Below are 18,991 nucleotides of genomic sequence, written 5' to 3'. Positions count from 1 at the left end.
GAGTATTATTCCATGTGCAGACATAAAGATATCGATGCCGCTTATTTATGCCAAACATATTCAAAAATACCGAAGCAGTTAATTAGAGACAACTGTAACATGATTGTACTATTCAAGCAAGATGAGATAAATTTAAAGCATGTATTTGATGAGCATGTATCACCAGACATGTCATTTGATGAATTTAAAAAAATTTGTTCTGAATGTTGGTGTGATAGGTATGGTACTCTGGTAATTATAAAAGATTTTGCTCTCAATAATGGCCGATATCGCAAAGGATTTGATAAATATATAAAATTGTAAGATAATTGTTTAGTTGTCATCACAATGTCAGATGATACGGTTGCCATTGCGCTTCGCAAGAAGAAAGTCGCCGAATTGGCTAGATCAATTCGCAAAAAATATTTGGCATTAAAATTAGGCCGAACAGAACAAGATGAGTCCCTAAATAAACTGTTTAAACCACTCTCGAAACCTCTCAAAGATATTGCACAATCATCAAAAACGTTACATCATACTATCACTAACAAGTTTGAACAAGTTAAAAAAGAAGAAATGAAAAAGGAAGAGGAGGAGGAGGAGAATGGTGATGATGATGATGTATTTCTTGATGCACCTGATCTAGCGGTACCTAATGAAAACATTATTCAAGAACCAATCGAGATTCCGATGGATGCCACAGACGAATATATTGATCAATATCCTTCAATAAGTCACAAGTACATAAAAGAATATTTAATAAAAGACGATAAAATTGATAAAAACTATGGACCATTTTACGATTCTATTAGTGGCTGGATAATGGGAAAACGTCGAATAAACTTTGACAAACGCAATGGAGACATAATAATAATTCGAGAACGTGATTTAGAAGAACGTAGGTTAGGTGGTACGCCAGGTCTATATCAACTTTTATTTTATGCCAACCCTGAACAGTATAATGATGAGGATTTACAAAAGTATAAAACACTGTTGAAAAACACAGAGATTCATCTGGATACCTTAGGACGTCTTAAAGGTTCTAGTGGAGAAAAATACCATTCTATTATTAAACCTCTATTCAAACCATCTGATGCAGCAATGAAAAAGCATGCAACTCGATCCAAAAAAGAACTCGAACACAGAACGAAAACAACAGCAACAACAACACGATCATCTTCATCTACGGCCAAAGGAACGGGATTGGATGACTCTCGTTTAACATACAACACTGCTCCCATGGAGTATATTTATTGGGATGATCCAAATGAGTTAGTTGAACGTCTTAAACTATTGGTGGCTTCGAAAGACGCCGGCAACACATCTCTCGACAACGAAATCGTAGCAATCATCAATGAACTAAAAGAAGCTAATATAATAGAGTAACTGGGAATGTCAGTATCATTTCCACTATGAGTGTCGACAAATTCGGTCATCACTCTCGTAACAGTAGTAGTAGTAATGCCCAAAAGGTGGCACGAGTTACATTTCCACATACGTCTGACGGAAATATTAATGCCGAAAATGTGAAAATTTGCAATGTCAAGGATCCATCAGACAATGACGATGCTGCAACGAAAAAATACGTTGATAAACAAATCAATGAGTTGCGTAACCTGCACTATCCATTAATTCAAACACATGGTGTGATATTGCAGCAAAAAACTAATGACATACAAGATATAGCAATCGGACTAAACGATGTGAGAAAGGAGCTTCATAAAACTACAGTTCCACTTCTCGAGCAAAAATTGCAGCAAAAAACTAATGACATACAGGATTTAGCAATCGGACTAAACGATGTGAGAAAGGAGCTTCATAAAACTACAGTTCCACTGCTCGAGCAAAAGTTACAAAAAATAATCAAAGATGATTTGAATACACTGAAAAAGGATATGGAGAACAATCTAAAATCTGCTGCAGAAACAGTTGCAAAGCATACGATGTACGATATAAAGATGGAACAGAGGATAAAACAAGTGGAACAATCATTAAAAAGCCTAGTAGATAGCGTTCATTCATGGGATATAGACAAACGTCTTAAGGTAGTGGAAGGTGTGATGAAAAAATAATGTCTAAAGAAAAGAAAGAGGTGGTGAACGAATTGCATAAACCAGCACGAAAAAACTATCCTCGTCGTCGAACAATAATCAAAGGAATCGATGACTTGTGGCAAATGGATTTGGCTGAAATGCGTCCTTATGCACATCAAAATAAAAATTACAAACTAATACTAGTGGTAATTGATTGTTTTTCAAAATTTGTGTGGACACGTCCTCTAAAAACGAAGACTGGTGAGGAAATTACTCGGGCATTTTCGGATATTCTCGCTCATACTCGACGAGTTCCAAAAAACTTACAATCTGATCAGGGAACCGAATTTTACAACAGAAAATTTCAAAATTTAATGAAAAAACATGAAATTAATCATTACAGCACCTACACGATCAAAAAAGCTGCTATTTGCGAAAGAGTTATTAGAACGTTGAAAGCAAAGTTGTACAAGTATTTCAGTTTACATGGATCGTACAAATGGTTAGATGCTCTACCCATAATCACCGAGGAATACAACAACACAAAACACAGTAAAACAGGATACAAACCGTCTCAGGTTAACAAATCCAACGAAAAAGCCATTTTAAACAAAAGTTATACTCATTTAAAGATTGCCGGTCCACAAAAGTTTAAAGTTGGTGACATTGTACGTGTATCAAAGGCAAAACATTTCTTCGAAAAGGCATACACGCCCAATTGGACTACTGAATTATTTAAAATTGTACAAGTTAAGATAACAAATCCTATAACGTATTTGCTCGAAGACATGCAAGGTGCGCCGATTAGTGGCGGTTTTTACGAAGAAGAATTGCAGAAAACATCAAGCCCTAACATATACCTGGTCGAAAAAGTACTCAGACGAAAAGGCAATAAGATGTATGTGAAATGGTTAGGAATGGATAGCAAACACAACAGCTGGATAAATAAATCGAATATAGTTTGAGGATCTATCTTTCGATTCGCCGCGTAGACATACACTTTTCTAAAAAAGGCTTACAATCAACCACAAGGAGTGGGGAATGACAAAAGTATAAATTTAAGACAAACTACGATGTTCAGTTTACACCCATTTCGTCAACGGTATTCGAAACAAGAAGATGATGATGAGCTCTCAAGATAGTGGTTATGACAGTCAGCCTGTTAATTTCGATGATGATAGCAGTGAATTTAGTATAGAATTTGACTACGATGAAGATGGTCAACCACCTAGTCCTGGCGCCGAATTAGATCGAGTATTGGCAAAATTTGAAGCAGCAGCCACAAATGAAGTATATTGTTTATTGGAAACTACATATCCAATGAGCTCTCTCCATATAAAAATTGGTCTATCTCCAGCTCGAGATTTTTCACCATCCATCATTCTGTGTAAACATGGTAATTTTAACAGAATCAGTTTAAGCACATTCGAGTGGGAAGCCATAATTGAGTGGTTTAAAAAAAAATGAGTGATTTTTTCCAAGCAGATCTACCGACTTATGCGGATGAGTATGATCCCATCGAATTTATGTGTGGTGATTTTTGCAAACTAAGACAATTGGTGATGGAAAATGTAAAGTTGCTGACAATCGAGAAATTTGGAGCCGCATTTTATTTGTGGGAAGATGACGTCAACCAAATTATAGAAGCAGACCAGAGCATGATGTCGCATAGAGTGGTGCTGTTAAAGAGTTTACAATTTCACGAATACTATATAAACATTTCAACTTTCATCAAGAACAATTTTGGTGCTATAGACTCTTTACATGGACCAGTTGAAGCCTTCGCAGCATATTGCAATATTTGTCCAAACACTTTGTTAAGTTTAGCTTTAAAGGAATTTGTATATTATTATAAAATTAAAGTTGTAAATGATTTAACTGAATAAATAATATTAATATAAATATGTTGTCTTTTATTTGTAATCTAACATAAATAAAACCAAAAAATGTAAGATTACACAAATTTATTATTATTAAAACTTACATTATAAAATTAATACTATTTTTTATATTTACAAAAACTACAATTTACAAAAACTTTGTGATAAGTGATCTTTTCTTTTTTTTGATCTTATGAGTAGCCATATACTAACAGAAGATAATTATTTATGCAAAGAGCATGTACATTGAACGGTCCAGGTAGTATCAAACAAGACATGATCAAATGAATTTTGACACCAATTATCTGCTACATCATACAAATATTTTATGGCATATTCATGATGTTCATCCCAACTAACAACCTGTTCATAGCCATAGCATTTATTTTTTAATTTCAGTACGTTTCGGAAACGTTCATAACAACCAAAACAAAAGTTTAAAGCAATATCATCTGCTACAAATGCAGAATAACGGACACAATACATATTAAATTCTCTTTCTTTATAATGTGATCCACAAAGATGAATTCTTTCTGCTTCACTTTCATGTTTTCTTTGTTCAAAATTCATTTGATCGCATATTTGTATTAGATGCAAATAATCAGATTCATATAATTTTCGAAAGCGATAAATACTATAATTATTACAAATTTCTAAAGTAAGACTCCACGGTAGAGGAGATATTTCAACAAAGTCAGTTATATCCAAAATATTTTCACAAATAGTTTTTATAGATTGTGTGCGTAGTGTTGGTACCATCCTGCTGTTTTTTTTTTCTGCAACAACAAATACATGTTATTCAACAAGATAATGTCCCCACGGAAGCGTATTAAATGATTTTGGTATTAAGTACCTCTTATCGTCATAAGGACTTAGAGCCGTTTTGGATTGCTCGATGCTGAATACTGAGTGTTGGTATGACCGAATACATCTTTGGCTCGCGGTTTGAAGTTTAAATTCTTTAAGACATTTTTCATAGTCTTCGTACGTAATTTTATTTCGAACGATGTTATATTTCACTCCTTTTGCTTTTTTCGTTATTCCCAAATTTCCTATGTCACATTCAATTCTCTCTTTGTTTAGTTGTTTTCTTTCTAGACGCTGTCTCTCTTTTTCCCTCTCCTCGTCAGTTATTTGCAGTTTAAATGTGTACATTTTTGATCGTAATCCAATAAAATGTGTAATTATTTTCCCATTTGCCTCGTCCTTCATTATTCCGGGGATTTTTTTATTTAACCTTTCTATTTCGTATGGGTTGTTTTCGGCATAGTCTGAGGTATCGAATTTACTTGGATGCGCCTTTAAAACCTCTCTATATGCATCTGAACATTGCAATTCATAAATAAAGCTATCTGTATCCATGTACAGCAATGAACAGTTTTTCTCTCCCATCGTTGGAAGCATAAAGTTGTAGTGAAAATCATACATACATAATTTGGATATATCGAGGATTGCTGCGCCTATATACAGGGGTTTATTAAAACATACTTCTGATTTCTTAAGTTCGATAGCTACCAAATTTTCGCTAAAGATCGTACGACTGTGAAATCGACTACTCGCAATCAAATTTTTGGCTCCGTACCTTCCATGCCACTTTTTACATAATTTTACAATACGATGACGTCTTTGATTCTCCATGGTCTTGCCGAACACAGCATTATTCATTAATTTGAACAAATTTTTCTCAAAACTGTTGGTGGCTGCCGCCCGTAAATTTGTATTTAACTCGATATACGGTCGCAGCCACGCAGATTGATTAAATTTCAAAACTTTATGTATTTTTGTTAAAATTAACCCGTTGGCTAATGCCTGTTTAAGATTTCTATAATGCATAATATATTTGGTTTTGTGATATAAAGTTGGTATTAACTTTGGCAATTTTGAACCGGGCGGAATGCGGTGTTCGGCAGCAAATGGAAAATCTTTATGTTTGTCGTGTAATTCGCGTGGATACTCCAAGTCAACTTGGAAAAAATAGCCCTCCTTTGCATCATCCTGTATTGACATAATATCTATATGGCCTTCGGGAAGATTACCAACACCAAATTTGGTTACGTCTTCGATCCACTTGAATCCTCCTATTGGTAAAGCTTCACTCATGGCCCAGCCATACAGATTGTTTACATCTAAATAGAGGATGTACTTAGAGGGCCGTGTGGGATCATACGACGAAATGTATTTGTTGTTGGCCTCCGAATATCTGTTGCTACAAACAGATATCCCACCTCTTATGGCTTTTTCCATAAACAAGATCATATCCACATCTTTTAGCAATTCTAATTTACATTGTGTGTATCTCAACATACAATCCCAAGTGTATCCTGGCATAGTATAATACCATGCTGGATCTAATTTATATGTGTCTCGACATTTTTGTCGAAACTGCTCAAACACATCAGCCAACAGCAGAATATCTGTTTTTAAATACAAATCGCTGTATTCCCCCAAATTTTTACAATTAAATTTCTGCCAAACATTTTGGGCATGAGCATACTTCTCTTCACTAATGTATTCATTATTTAACTTACTATAAAAATGGTTAATTGAGGGTAAAGAAGTTTCATCCAATTTTTCCAAACTATCAATATAATCGTAACAAAATACTCCTTTACAAGTTAACAAATTAAATGTATCATTATCTAATTGACTAAATTCTCGTTTTAAAATCTTCTTTTCTGATATATCTAAAAGAGATGCCAATTCATCGAGTGAAGCTCCCATAAATCTAAGTGAATCAATAAATCGTAATTTAATTTGATGTTCGTCAGATTGTAATGTAAATGAAATATATTTTTCTTTATTAATGGGAAGTAAGCTCAAGTGCCCATGCTTGCAAAGATCTATAATCATAAAATGCGAGTCGTAGCCACTAAAATTATGAAATACGATTGGGACGACAAACAATTTTTTAAAGTTCAAATTACATGCTTGGTGCGCAAATCCCCGTACTTGTCCCGTAAAATGATCGTGATCTACAACAATTGTATCTGTAGCCAAAAAGCGTTTTTCGCAAATATGGCAAACAGTTGTCATATTTGTGTTGGGCTTTTCGACCATAGGTACAATTGTCTTTATTTTGGAATTTACAAATTTGGAAATTTCGGCCATTTCTTTTGCGAACCACTCCATGCAATTTTCACCTCTATAGCTATTAAAATAAGATAAACTATCATCGTAAGCACATTTCAAATAATAACCTGCACTAAAAGGTACATGTTTCTGATATTTTGCTGTTTTACTCAATGAGACATTTGAATCTGTAAAATTATGTAATTGGCATTCAAAATCAGCATAAACTATAAACGGAGTTGTTTGTTTGTATGTAAAATTGCGAAAAGCCACATGGTCATATTTGGGAACAGTCATTTTGCATTTATTCACATCTGAACACATTTCTTCGTGCTCTGCTAGTTTGCTTTCGCTGTGAAAATAGTTTAAACAACGATCGCAAATATATTTTTTACGTGTGTTTTTGTTCAATTGTGATCTTACTAATTTTCCTAAATCTTTAATCCAACAATAATGAAGGCGTATTTCAGTCTGATCATCATCATCTTCTGGAGGAGCATCGTAATCGTTTAACTTTGGGAAATATTTATCCTGTATTAGGAGCAAATTAACATGCTTTTCCATCTTTTGCGGTGTCAGTCTGGCAGGTACTACTTCATAAAATTGTTTGTCCTTCACTACGTTTAATTCTAATGCAAACACATTGACAGATATGGCGTTTGATTTTTCAAATTTTGAAATTTGACTTAATGGCATTGGGCTTTCTAATTTGTCTGTTTGCAAAACAGTAGAATAATGTGGATATTTCGAAACTCTCTGTGGATCCTTAGTAACAGGACACAAAGCGCTAACTATTGACCAATAAAAACAAGCCTGATCAACGTTATGCACATTAATGCACGCTCGTTTTTTCTGAATCTCTATTGGCAAGTCAATGAACGATGAACCGTTTCCTATTTCTACTTTATTAATATTAACTTCTAATGAAATTACTTTAGACAGAGCAGCACCCGAATCTTTTTCTGCAAATTCAGACAGCTTTGTAAAAATTTTATCCTTAACATTTTCACTAAACCAAAGATGTAAATCGGTCGATGTGTCTATAATAGCATTTTTAGTGTTAAAATATTTTAAATCTAAACTTTCGGTATCACTCGATTTTTTAATGAATTCGCCGCAAAATGTAGTATTGACTTTAAGAATTCTATTTGTTTTTAAAATAATTTTAATTTTTCTACTAAAAATAATATAACAATCATTTAGGAACTGTGTTAAGTCCTTATGCACTAAATTAACTATAACTCCAGTTTTAATTCGACTAGCAAAACACGAAATAACATTTTCCCATTTAACTCTATTGTGTAATTTTGAATTAAGCCCCAACCCAACGTACTTATTATTGAAATTTAAAATAATTTGTCTAAAATGCTTAAAATGTCCTATGTAAGTTTGCAATTTTCTAACTGTTCCTACGGATAGTCTATTGTTTTTAATTACTTTACTGCATCTAAACATTTGACTATTTAACCGTCTTGTCCAAACTTTACGATCTCTTTCAGTGAATTTATCGAAAATTATTTTACTAAGCTTTTTAATAATGTGCATCAAATCATCAGACTGTTTAATCACTTGTTTTATATGCATGGCTATGGCTACTCACACAGACAAACAATAAGAAAAAATCACTTACCTTATTCAACTATCTTAAAGGATGCTAGGAGTCTGCTTTTTCCAATATCAACTTCCCCTTCGTATATCAGCGAATAGTTTCCGCTGTTGAGGTCCGTTATTGCTGCTTGGTAGGCTTTGGTTACCCGCTGTGGTAAGAAAACAACTTCAGCGCCCAAATCCAGCAGAACTGTATCCCCAAATTGTGTTGTTACCACCTTTGCACTGTGAATGGTAAATTTTTCTCCAATTTGCAGATCTTTAAGTTTTTTTATTGGCTTACGTTCTGCAACCAAGGATGAATTATTTAGTTTTGATAGATCCATCTACAACAACAATAGAACAAACTATAGTTTTTCCGCTTAACGTGAATGGAGAGATGCATTACATACTCGGCAATAGAGAAGAACCATATACTACAAGAAATCGAAATACGAACAGCGGAGAATACTTCTTATAAAAAATAGCAGACGTGAAATTTTTTTCAACACCCAAATAGATAAAAAGGACATAATAAATACAAAAAACAGTATACATTTTTCATAAAATACTGCATGAAAAACGACCAGAGAGATGTACAATTCTCATAAAATACAATGATAAAAAGGACATAATAAATACATAGAAATATACAAAAGACAAAAACCGCTTACCTTTATCAGATATATGTAAGTCACTGCACACCGTATTGACTACTGCGAACTTGTTGTTGTTGTTGTATGTTTGCGATGCGAACTGTGACACCGTATGCGCTCCTCGGTCTTTTAAAGAACAGAGCAGCATATCGCCCCACGCGAGCCCAAGTTGCGCCAACCTAATGCGCCTACGGTACCATCAACTGATTCGTTTCATTGATAAGCAACACCTTGTGTTCTAGAAATGCTCATATTTATATATTTATTTTTATTTCTTCAACTAATTTTTATGGTATACAATAAATAGATATTGCGGTAAGCGAATCGTTGTTATCAATTTAGAATTTTGTTAATGTGGTTGCTGTTATCATCATATATTTTACAAAATGTAGCAACTGCGGTTTTCTTTCCGGTGTACTTGTTTTTCCAATGATTAAAATAAAATTTGTTATCACACTTGTTTACGTGTTTTGAATTATGCGGTACCGCGTTATCACGAGGCTTCATCCTGTTTGCTAACAAATGCACTATTTTAACATATTATTATTATATTTTAAATATTTCAGTATATAATTCTGTTTTTGTGAATTTTGTATAAATAACTATAGTACCAATTTTTGGAAATTAGTATAAATCAAGATGCTGGTCTGTTTACATGTCTTATTGTTGCTCTCTGTGTCTGTGTGTGCACAGAATAGCACTCTGGAGTATGCTAGTTCTTTTCTTAAACGTTTCGGATATCTAAATACATCAAATAATGCTCTTTCTAGTATAGATATGGTTCTAGTTGCCTTTCAGGAAAAATACAATCTCCCTGTGACTGGAACATTAAATAATGATACTATAAATATGATGATGAATAAGCCTCGATGTTCTGTTGGTGACAATAACTATGCCATTCGTTCGAAGTGGAATAAAACGACTTTACGCTGGTATTTCCCTCAGGCTATTAGTAATCCCGATTATATAAATCTTGCTGCAGAAGCTTTCGCTAGATGGGAGACAATATCTAATTTAAAGTTTAAACAAGTAATAATACCTTCTCCGAGGCCTGATATTACTATAACTGTGGTACCAGATACTCATAATTTTCGAGCAAGTTGTCAAGGAACCTCTAAATGTTCATTTAATTTCGATGGTCCTGGAAAAGTATTGGCTCACGCATACTTTCCAAGCGCACACGGAGAGTGTACCGAAATTCATCTTGATGTTAGTGAACGATGGTATGTAGGAAATGGCAGCGCTCCCAATGGTGAAGTCAATTTTTTGGCTGTCCTAATGCATGAAATTGGTCATTCTCTCGGACTAGCACACAGTACTATTGATTCGTCTATTATGTATCCTTGGTATCAACAAGATGTACCACCTTTTGGTGATGATGATAAAAAGGCAATGAGTAATCTATATGGACCAAAAACAACACCCTCTTACATACCAACAACAACACCAGTTACGCTAGCACAAACACCACTTTCGCACAACAAGAACCATATGTCGAAAACATCTACCATCAAACACAGGACCTCTTTGCCAACAACAACAACGACCACACCTGCAATACAAAACATATTATGTCTAATTCCGTATCCAGATTTCATGTTTCTAGCTACTTCTCCTCAGTTTCCAAATTATAGAATGTACGTTGGATATGGTCCGTATATATGGAAGTTTGATTTAAATGAAATGCGCCTTCCAAAACATCCCGAATTAATTACCGATTATCTCCCTAAAGAGTTGAGGTCTACGCACGTTTCACATGTTTTTCAGAATTCCGAGGGACACTTAGTAACTATACGCAATAATCAGTATTACGCTGCATCTTTCCCCAATTTAAAACTTCAAAAACGTTTTATGTTTCCTTCTATACCTGCGAGAACCAAAATAAATGCATTATTTCAAACAAACAGCGGTCAAACGTATTTATTATACAATGATGATTCTTATATTGAATTTAATGAAGCTGGAGATGTCTTAAACCGTGGACCCATGAATTATCTCTTACCCGGACTACCAGATACAATAACATCAGCATTCCGCTATACTGATGGGTTTATTTACTTTTTTCAGAACAACACCTATTATAAGTACAGCGAATACACACGTAAAGTTGTAGCAGCAGGAACGTTTAGCTGGGAACTTTTTGGGATACCCTGCCCCAACGACGGGCTATTAAAACAATTAAGAACTTTGTTAAACAAAATTGTAACTATATACGAATAAAAATGCTCCGTTTATGCTGATGTTGTTTTTATTTAAATTCCATTACTCTGTATGTATGGTAAGCAACGTCCTGCGTTGAATGTCACATAACTGTCACGTTCTACGTCGAATGTCACGTCCTGCGTCGAATGTCACGTGGCATTTCACGTTCTACGTCAAATGTCACGTCCTGTCTCGAATGACACGTTCTATTAGGCACTGTATGGACAAGAAGAAGAAGAATAATGTTCATACTGATCGTTGACATGGCTTCTGTGTGTGTGTGTCACCTACGCTTTCATTTGACACCTCATGCGTCAAAATCAGGCCAATAGCAACGAAGATACGTTTTAGCGCCCATTTGGCAACGTCGCCATCTTTGTTTTTTGTGTCCCCGTCTCCTCCCCGTTCCAACGAGCCCTCGTACGTCACGATCGGACCAATAGAAACAAAGATATGACGTAATGACCTTTTGGCATGCTCCGATGCGCACGGCACATACTGCGTTCAACCCCATTTTTCATCCCCTTTCCAACGAGCCCTCGTACGTCATCCTACGTTAAGCCGTTTGGAACTTACGACCGGGGGTTGCGATTTTAGGGGATGCGATTTAGGGGTTGCGCTCAGATATACATAGTCTATCTACTTTCGATATAGAGACAAAGTGACCGAGACAGGTGACCGAGACTTGACCTTGTCAGAACAAAAATTATAAGAATATTTCCTTTTAGTGACATACCTATTATAACTAAGAGTCTCTAAAACCCACAAGAATCCCCTCAAAAAATACTGTGAGGTTAGGTTTCTAAATAAGCTGTCAGTTATTGACAGTCTTCATAATTTCTGAAAATAAATTTTGTATGTCGAAAAATTGTTATTTTCCAAAGTTTTGTGAATTTTAAAAGTAAGAATTACCGTTATTAATGCTGTTATCGGTACAAAACAGCGTATCGAATGGTATTACGGAAGGGGAGCGGCGGGAGGGTTTGGACAATTTTTTAATAAACAATTATGGCGTGAATATGGATAACAGATATCTAAAATTTTGAAATCATACTGATTAATGTATGTCTCCTCACTATATATTTGCATAGTTTGTGTACAAATATAATAATGTGAATGAAATATTCGCATATACATACTTGAGGTAAATTTGGCAAAAAAAGCTTTAGATATCAATGAAACAAACAAAATATTCATTATTAAAATAGACTGTACTGAGAAAGATCAATGTTAAAATATATCATGTCTTTATATCTGGCACTTTGGTCTGCCAAAGGATTTGGTAACCTTACAATCACTTCTTCGTATGATACAAATGCTGGAAACTCTTCACTAACTATAAACCGGTTGAAAGCAACTTGATTTTTCAAAAATTTCACGTTGTAGCCATCTACAACAACTTCTTTAATTTTGGCGGCATAATGTCAAACCTATTTTTTTCCCAAACACCTTACAAACCACGAAACTATCAATTCGAAGTCTAGTAAGATCCTTATCCTGATATTCATCATTTTCCAAATCTAAATCTGAAGATGAGTCTCAGACTGGCTCATTACTCTCCTCTTTACTATCTTTTTTTTTATTAATTTGTGGTGTCTCTTTTTTCAATTTCTTTTCTGCAGTTGCATTGCGTTCCGGAGTATCGGTTGCTATTATGATTATTCTTGGAACTTTCCTAGTTAATTTTCTTTCTGAAGCTTTCGGGTATGGTTTTATTTGGGATGGAGATAAGTATGTAATCTTTTTTATGCTCGCTTTGAACTAGATTGTCGGGCTGTGACAATGCAGATAGGCTGAATTGCGATGACACCTCCACATTTTGATTTGAAAATTCACTTGATGGAGAAACATTGGGTCTTTTGATGTTGAAGTTACAAACGAGCATAGAAAGTCTTCTTCACCAAAAATATTTTTATCCAATGGCCAAATTCCAGCGCAACATGTTCACGCCACTATCTATTTTAAGTTTAATTCATGAATTTTTCCTATTCGGCAACACAGCAATCTATGCGTATGCAGATATTATGCCACATGTGAAGATAAGGCGAGTCCCTAAAAGCACCCCAAGACAACAGCCCTGAAATACGGGACGAGATCGGTGATACAGCATTCAGAGCGAGCGGACATAATACTTATTAGCGTCCATATATTCGTGTATTGTGTAATTCAAAATAAAGTCAGTTTTGATTATTTACTAGCGGCACATGCGAAGTGCAAATCAAGTCAATCCACAACGAAATCCAGATTTTATGTTGGAAGGAGTTGCAAATCGATCCTAATCTTTTATACATATTGGTGCAAGGTCATAAATTGATATTGATTAATAATGCGTTCCCTGGAGAGAGCATCCAGTCATCTGCTCCTTGATTGAAATATCTTTTAGATGGTTCAAAAACAGTCTATCTAATGGTTGCATTTTGTTAGATGTGTGGGATGGAAGAGTTAGAATTGTAATTCCATTATCTTTGCAGTAATCAATAAGAGAAACAGATAAATGGGATTCATGATTATTCATTTATAAAATAACTTAGCGTTCTTTAGAACACCGAACATGAGTGACAAAATGCTCTAAAACTTTTAAAAAATTATCACTGGTCATCTATCTTAATGCATTAAACCGGTTGCATCATACTTTTCTGGAATACCATTTAGCATTCTATGTTTGTCGAATTTTTTTCTTGGAAACACCCACACTGGTGGAAGTGCTCTTCCATTCGTTTCAATGATACCCACTTGAGTGAGTAATCAGTTCTCCTCTCTCACTTGACACTAGTTTACTAACTTGATGCTGACCTTTAGTAGCAACTACTTTTTGAGTTTTTTGAACTGTGGTTACGCACGTCCAAATTAAATATGTCTGATCCAGTGAAGTATTCAATAGTAACCATTCAATAAATGGTCTTGAAATCTTCATAAATTTGTAATTCCATCAATATAGAACCTTAAAAAATTGTTACATAGTAGTTGCAGCGACTGTCTTAATAAATTCTTATTTCCTGGTCTGTAACTAAATAACGCTTTGTCAAGACACAAAATTCAGATATTTCTATTGTTTTGAAAATTGCAAAAGTTGCGTTATTGATAAAATTGTAACTGATAACACAATGGTCTGATTCAAGATTTCTAAATAGAAATCTAGAAAAATTACAAATAACTATTTGTGGGATCAACCTCAAATTTTTATACCTGACCGATACCTGATAGATTTGTTATTAGTAAAGCCATCTTCTCGTCAGTCGCGAAACTTATTCAGTGATGTAATAATGTCATCACTTTTAACAAAATGTTTATAACTACTATAACATTGTTTATTATTTTAATATGTAATTTCTTTTTTCTTAATAATGTAAATAACTAAAGATATTTCTCATTTTTAGGCGTGCCTTTCAAAGGTTCTACCAGAAGTTTATCGAGACTGCTTATCCAGTTGAAGATATTTACATTGAGTAAATGTGTTAGTGCAATAAATAAATTCATCTATAATAATGTATATATACTATAAAACGCTGTCATTAATAAAGAAACTATCTACTTTTATTTATTTTTTATATATATATATATATATATTTTAATCTCATACACAGGTATATTTGTTTTAAACTACTTCGGATTGAAATAGCAGACAACCTACACTACAAACATCTATATGAAATGTAGAAAAAATCATAATATGTGAGCACAAGGAATCTAAACAATGCACTAGAAAAAGAGTCGTTATTTACTTATTGAGCTACCCTTTCCACCTCATTCGTTGCTGATGCTGCTCGACGAGCCGTTGCACCTCCAAAAAATAAAACGTAAAAAATGACCAGAATAAAACCTTGGAATTTCTTGTGGAGATTTTCATCAAAAAATGACCTGTTTGGCGCCAGTAATGGTATAGCCCTTTTACTATTTTTTTTTAAACCAGTTGAATTCTTTTCAGTAATAAAATTGAACTTGAAACAGAAGAATAGAATAGATGAGGTTATGTTCAACTTAATGAGGTTAAGTTAAAATGTAGTTTTCTAGTTTTATTTATTTATATAAAGTTTTAATTTTTGTTGTGGTTGTACAAGAATAAGATCAACAAGATGGTGAAAATATCTAATGCACGTGTTAATTTTAATCCAAAATTACTGAAAAAGCTTAAAAAGAGGGAAAACTCTGGAGTGGAAGTTCATACAGCACTTCAACATTTAGCAATATACCCACATCAACTAAATAATTTTAGTGATTCTGTTAAAGGACTGTTGAATGCCAAAATAGCTAAATACAATAAAACGTAAGTATATGCCCTTTTTTACTGATTAAATTCAGTTAGAAGAATACACTTTAAAAAACGCCAACAACATGCTAAAATAAACTTCATCATAAATGAGTAAGCACAATATCTTTGTGGTTATGGAAAAGAACTGGTGATATCATAAATTATCTGGTTACCAAACAAGCTGTAGAGGTATTTTCTATTAACTGTTTTTGTTCATTTTTTAGATTCAATGGTATTTTACTTGGCTATAAAAACATTAAACTACTAAAAGAAGGCGGAGTCATTCATGATGATTCTTGCTACATCCATTTCGATATCCGAGCTGATTTCTATATTTTCAAACCTGAGATAGGCAAAATCATGGAAGGTGTTGTGAAAAGAAAGAGTAAAGACCATATTGGAGCTCTTGTATATGAAGCGTTTAATGTTTCGATCCCATTAACAAATGATGACGAGGAAGAAGAATTAGGGAATACAGTGAAGGTGGGGGATAATGTTACTTTTCAGCTAACATATATCAATCTTACTTCATATTTGCCATACATTCGTGGAAGACTTATGTAAGTAATAATTGGTTTTTTACTTGTTTTGTTTTATTTTTATAAGTTTGTAAGGAAGAAATCTGATTGTGGTGAATGAGGTCTATATCCTCCTTCCCTTGTTAATTTTCTAATGACTTATTAAAATTGTAGGAGCTGGCTTCCTTTTTTTATTATTTGAAGAGGCTTCAGATCTATATCTGCTCTTTGTGAAGATATTATGTCTTCTATTATAGAACCAATAACCACCAATTTAAAAAATGTTCCAAAAAATAATAGTTTTATTTGTTACAAAGCCTTGTTTCAGTTTTTTTTTACATTTCTGACAAATAGATCCCCTGTAAATGTTACAAAATTAACAAAAAGTACTTAAAGTTCTCAATTGCTGTACATTTTATTATTCCAAATATTAGATACATGTTTTCGTAATGTTCTCTGTTAATATTTACAATTTATTTAAATCCAGTTGACTGACAAAGACTGATGCAGACATTGTTTTGAAGTATGTACCATAGAAAGAACCAATAATAGTGTTATATTTTTCATTTATTAACTTTAATGTTGTAGATCAGAAACAACTGAAGCAGAAACAAACGAAACATCAGAAATAAAAGTGAAGAAAAAGAAGAAGAAATCAAAAACCAAAGAGAAGAAACTTGAAGTTGAAGAAATGGAAGATGAGTAATATTTATTTAAGATACAATAAGGAAAATAATCATTTTATTGTGATTGACTTTATATACTCTTGCATTTAATGTTTGTGTATGATCAATAAGAACAATCTTTATATTATTATTTTTTTATGTATGACCTGTAAATAAATTTTGTTTAATAATTTTTATTCTTTTTTTTTAAATCATCCTTGAGGTTTAGTCTGTGATACTTGCGTGGGCTGTTTAAAGCTGTTTCTACAGGGAGATTAAATGGTTGATATATCTAGATACCAACCATTATGAGGAGTAGGATTTGGATCATTTATTTACAGTGTTTTTATTTTTACTTTCACAGTTTTGATAAAACTACAATATCTAACAAAAACTCACAATACTCTTCTTTATTTCATGGTCTGAAGTTTGAGAAAGATGTGGTTTGTCTTGGAAAATATAGGTATTCCAAAATATCTCATCTTCTACCTATATACCTCATTTGAAAGTCATTAGTCCAGTGAAAGGTGGTTAAAGAAACTAATAATCAATAAATAATGTGAGTGATTTGTGTTAACCCTTTGTGAAATTAGATATTGATGCCATTCAAATAAATTAACAACTTATAAATAAGGAATTGAATGGACAAAAGAATTATATCTAAGAAAAATAAAAAACTTACTCAGCTATTGAAGTTTTCTTCAAAAAATTATCACTACCCTGTATATTCTAGTGAACCTTCTGTTCCATATATATACACACACCTCAAAAAATTGAACTACCTCTATCACATAAAAAATGTCAAGGTAAATACAGTACACAATCTTATACCTCCCTGCTTCTAGAAAAATGTTGATCTAGATGAAGATCTTGACTGACCTGAAAGATCTTAAAGTTTCTAATATCCATGTATATTGATGCTGGAGTATAATTTAACAATACTAAAGTAAAATATTTTAAATGAACTTGCTTACACTTTTCAAGATTTTTGTTTTCAAAATTCTTCAATCATACTTCAGAAAAAAACATGAGAAATTACAACAAATAAGTTCAATATCTAAATAGTTTATTTATTAGTGTATTGTTGAAAGGTGTTACAGAACATTTTTTCATCTCTCTAATCAGTTTCCCAAATAACATCACATTTTTCATATCAGTGAACAATGATTGCCCCATCTAAATGTAGTGAAATCCTAGCGAAGAGCTTGTTCATCTTGATGGTGGGTTTGTAATTCTTGAATAGTTTGTGATTCCTTGTTCAAAGGACTTTTAAGGTGATCAATAGTGCATACAAGTGCATTATGAGGTTTCTATCTTCTTCTCCTTAGTACCACCAAGAATATCTGCACTAACTTCTTGGAGGTCAATTTTCTGATCTTTCATAGCTTTCTACAACAAAAAGATTACTCATTAAAAATATTAAAATTAAATAATGAACAAAAGTATGTCTACAAATCAATTCAGTTTTGTTATCTATAAACATTAAATATTTCCACACTTGGGATTGTATTTTCATTATGAAGCAAATTCTCACAGATTTGCAGTTAAAGAGTCTGCACATTTTTATTGATTTTTTTAAACTGATAGAAGTGACTAATTTAAGATTAGGACAGTCTACTGAACTTGAATAAAATAATTTTGTACATAGGTATATAAATCATTTATTTAAAGCTATACCTGACAAAACGGGACATGTTCTTCGATTTGATATAAAATAGGTATATCGCATAAACATACTGACCTTAACACATTGCTGATATACTTTAAATAAAGGTGCACACATAGAATCATTATTACTGCCTCTCAAGAAATGATCTGAAAACCAACTGTTGAAACAGGCGTCGTATTCCTTTTTGAGATCATTACAAGCCTCTCCTATGCTGTTCATTTCAGTTTGTTAAGCTAATTGCTTTTCCACGTGCGATGTATATAACATGAGTGGTAAATTTAAGTACGAGGTGACGATGTGTTCTTATTTCTTATTCTGTTTCTTATCAATTAATCATTAATCATAAATCAGCTGTCAATGATCACATCATTGGATCACATCCAAATAACTTGGAAAAGTTCCTCATTATCCTTACATACGCATGTGTCTGTTTTAAAAATATAGGCATTGACACTGACATTAGACCGGCTGTTTTCTGTCAAAA

The 18,991-nt window shown here is 33.3% G+C and overlaps 4 protein-coding genes across 4 annotated transcripts in view; 2 read left to right on the top strand and 2 right to left on the bottom strand.

Moving 5' to 3' along the window:
- Aplip1 (JNK-interacting protein Aplip1) overlaps positions 1-14,943 on the top strand; it is a 39,864-nt gene extending 24,921 nt beyond the window's left edge. The window contains exon 8 of the mRNA XM_072533876.1: positions 14,784-14,943. Coding sequence (XP_072389977.1) covers positions 14,784-14,856 — 73 coding nt within the window. The 3' untranslated portion in view covers positions 14,857-14,943. The remainder of the gene's footprint in view (positions 1-14,783) is intronic.
- On the bottom strand, positions 1,230-9,513 carry LOC140443273 (uncharacterized). Its single transcript, XM_072534418.1, has 4 exons — positions 9,223-9,513; positions 6,817-8,895; positions 5,130-6,240; positions 1,230-1,338 (listed from the first exon to the last, which is right to left on the bottom strand). Exons 2-4 carry the CDS (start codon positions 8,543-8,545, stop codon positions 1,230-1,232), a joined length of 2,949 nt encoding a protein of 982 aa, XP_072390519.1. The 5' UTR covers positions 8,546-8,895; positions 9,223-9,513.
- A 240-nt stretch (positions 14,944-15,183) lies between the features above and the next one.
- Polr1F (RNA polymerase I subunit F) lies at positions 15,184-17,030 on the top strand. Its single transcript, XM_072535854.1, has 3 exons — positions 15,184-15,670; positions 15,880-16,215; positions 16,762-17,030. Exons 1-3 carry the CDS (start codon positions 15,480-15,482, stop codon positions 16,877-16,879), a joined length of 645 nt encoding a protein of 214 aa, XP_072391955.1. The 5' UTR covers positions 15,184-15,479; the 3' UTR covers positions 16,880-17,030.
- An 857-nt stretch (positions 17,031-17,887) lies between these two features.
- Positions 17,888-18,840, bottom strand: LOC140444161 (TP53-regulated inhibitor of apoptosis 1-like). The gene is made up of 2 exons (XM_072535855.1): positions 18,580-18,840; positions 17,888-18,227 (listed from the first exon to the last, which is right to left on the bottom strand). Exons 1-2 carry the CDS (start codon positions 18,724-18,726, stop codon positions 18,138-18,140), a joined length of 237 nt encoding a protein of 78 aa, XP_072391956.1. The 5' UTR covers positions 18,727-18,840; the 3' UTR covers positions 17,888-18,137.
- Positions 18,841-18,991: the final 151 nt, after the last annotated feature.

The sequence above is a fragment of the Diabrotica undecimpunctata genome, chromosome 6 (assembly GCF_040954645.1).
Source record: "Diabrotica undecimpunctata isolate CICGRU chromosome 6, icDiaUnde3, whole genome shotgun sequence".
NCBI classification, from domain to species: domain Eukaryota; kingdom Metazoa; phylum Arthropoda; class Insecta; order Coleoptera; family Chrysomelidae; genus Diabrotica; species Diabrotica undecimpunctata.
The sequence above is the reverse complement of the archived record's forward strand: the minus strand, read 5'-3'. Positions and strand labels throughout refer to the sequence as shown.

Bases quoted from the DNA above. Each gene is read 5' to 3' on its own strand.
- LOC140443273 (XM_072534418.1), bottom strand. From the start codon at position 8,545: ATGCATATAAAACAAGTGATTAAACAGTCTGATGATTTGATGCACATT. The intron at 6,241-6,816 runs GTAATTTGAACT...CATATAAATTAG, and splicing joins GGGATTTGCGCACCAAGCAT to ATCCAGCATGGTATTATACT. The intron at 1,339-5,129 runs GTTAAATAAAAA...AGCTTCTTTTAG, and splicing joins AACCCATACGAAATAGAAAG to TTCATTGATGATTGCTACGA.
- Polr1F (XM_072535854.1), top strand. From the start codon at position 15,480: ATGGTGAAAATATCTAATGCACGTGTTAATTTTAATCCAAAATTACTG. The intron at 15,671-15,879 runs GTAAGTATATGC...TTCATTTTTTAG, and splicing joins ATAGCTAAATACAATAAAAC to ATTCAATGGTATTTTACTTG. The intron at 16,216-16,761 runs GTAAGTAATAAT...TTAATGTTGTAG, and splicing joins TACATTCGTGGAAGACTTAT to ATCAGAAACAACTGAAGCAG.
- LOC140444161 (XM_072535855.1), bottom strand. From the start codon at position 18,726: ATGAACAGCATAGGAGAGGCTTGTAATGATCTCAAAAAGGAATACGAC. The intron at 18,228-18,579 runs GTCAGTATGTTT...TTTTTGTTGTAG, and splicing joins TATATCAGCAATGTGTTAAG to AAAGCTATGAAAGATCAGAA.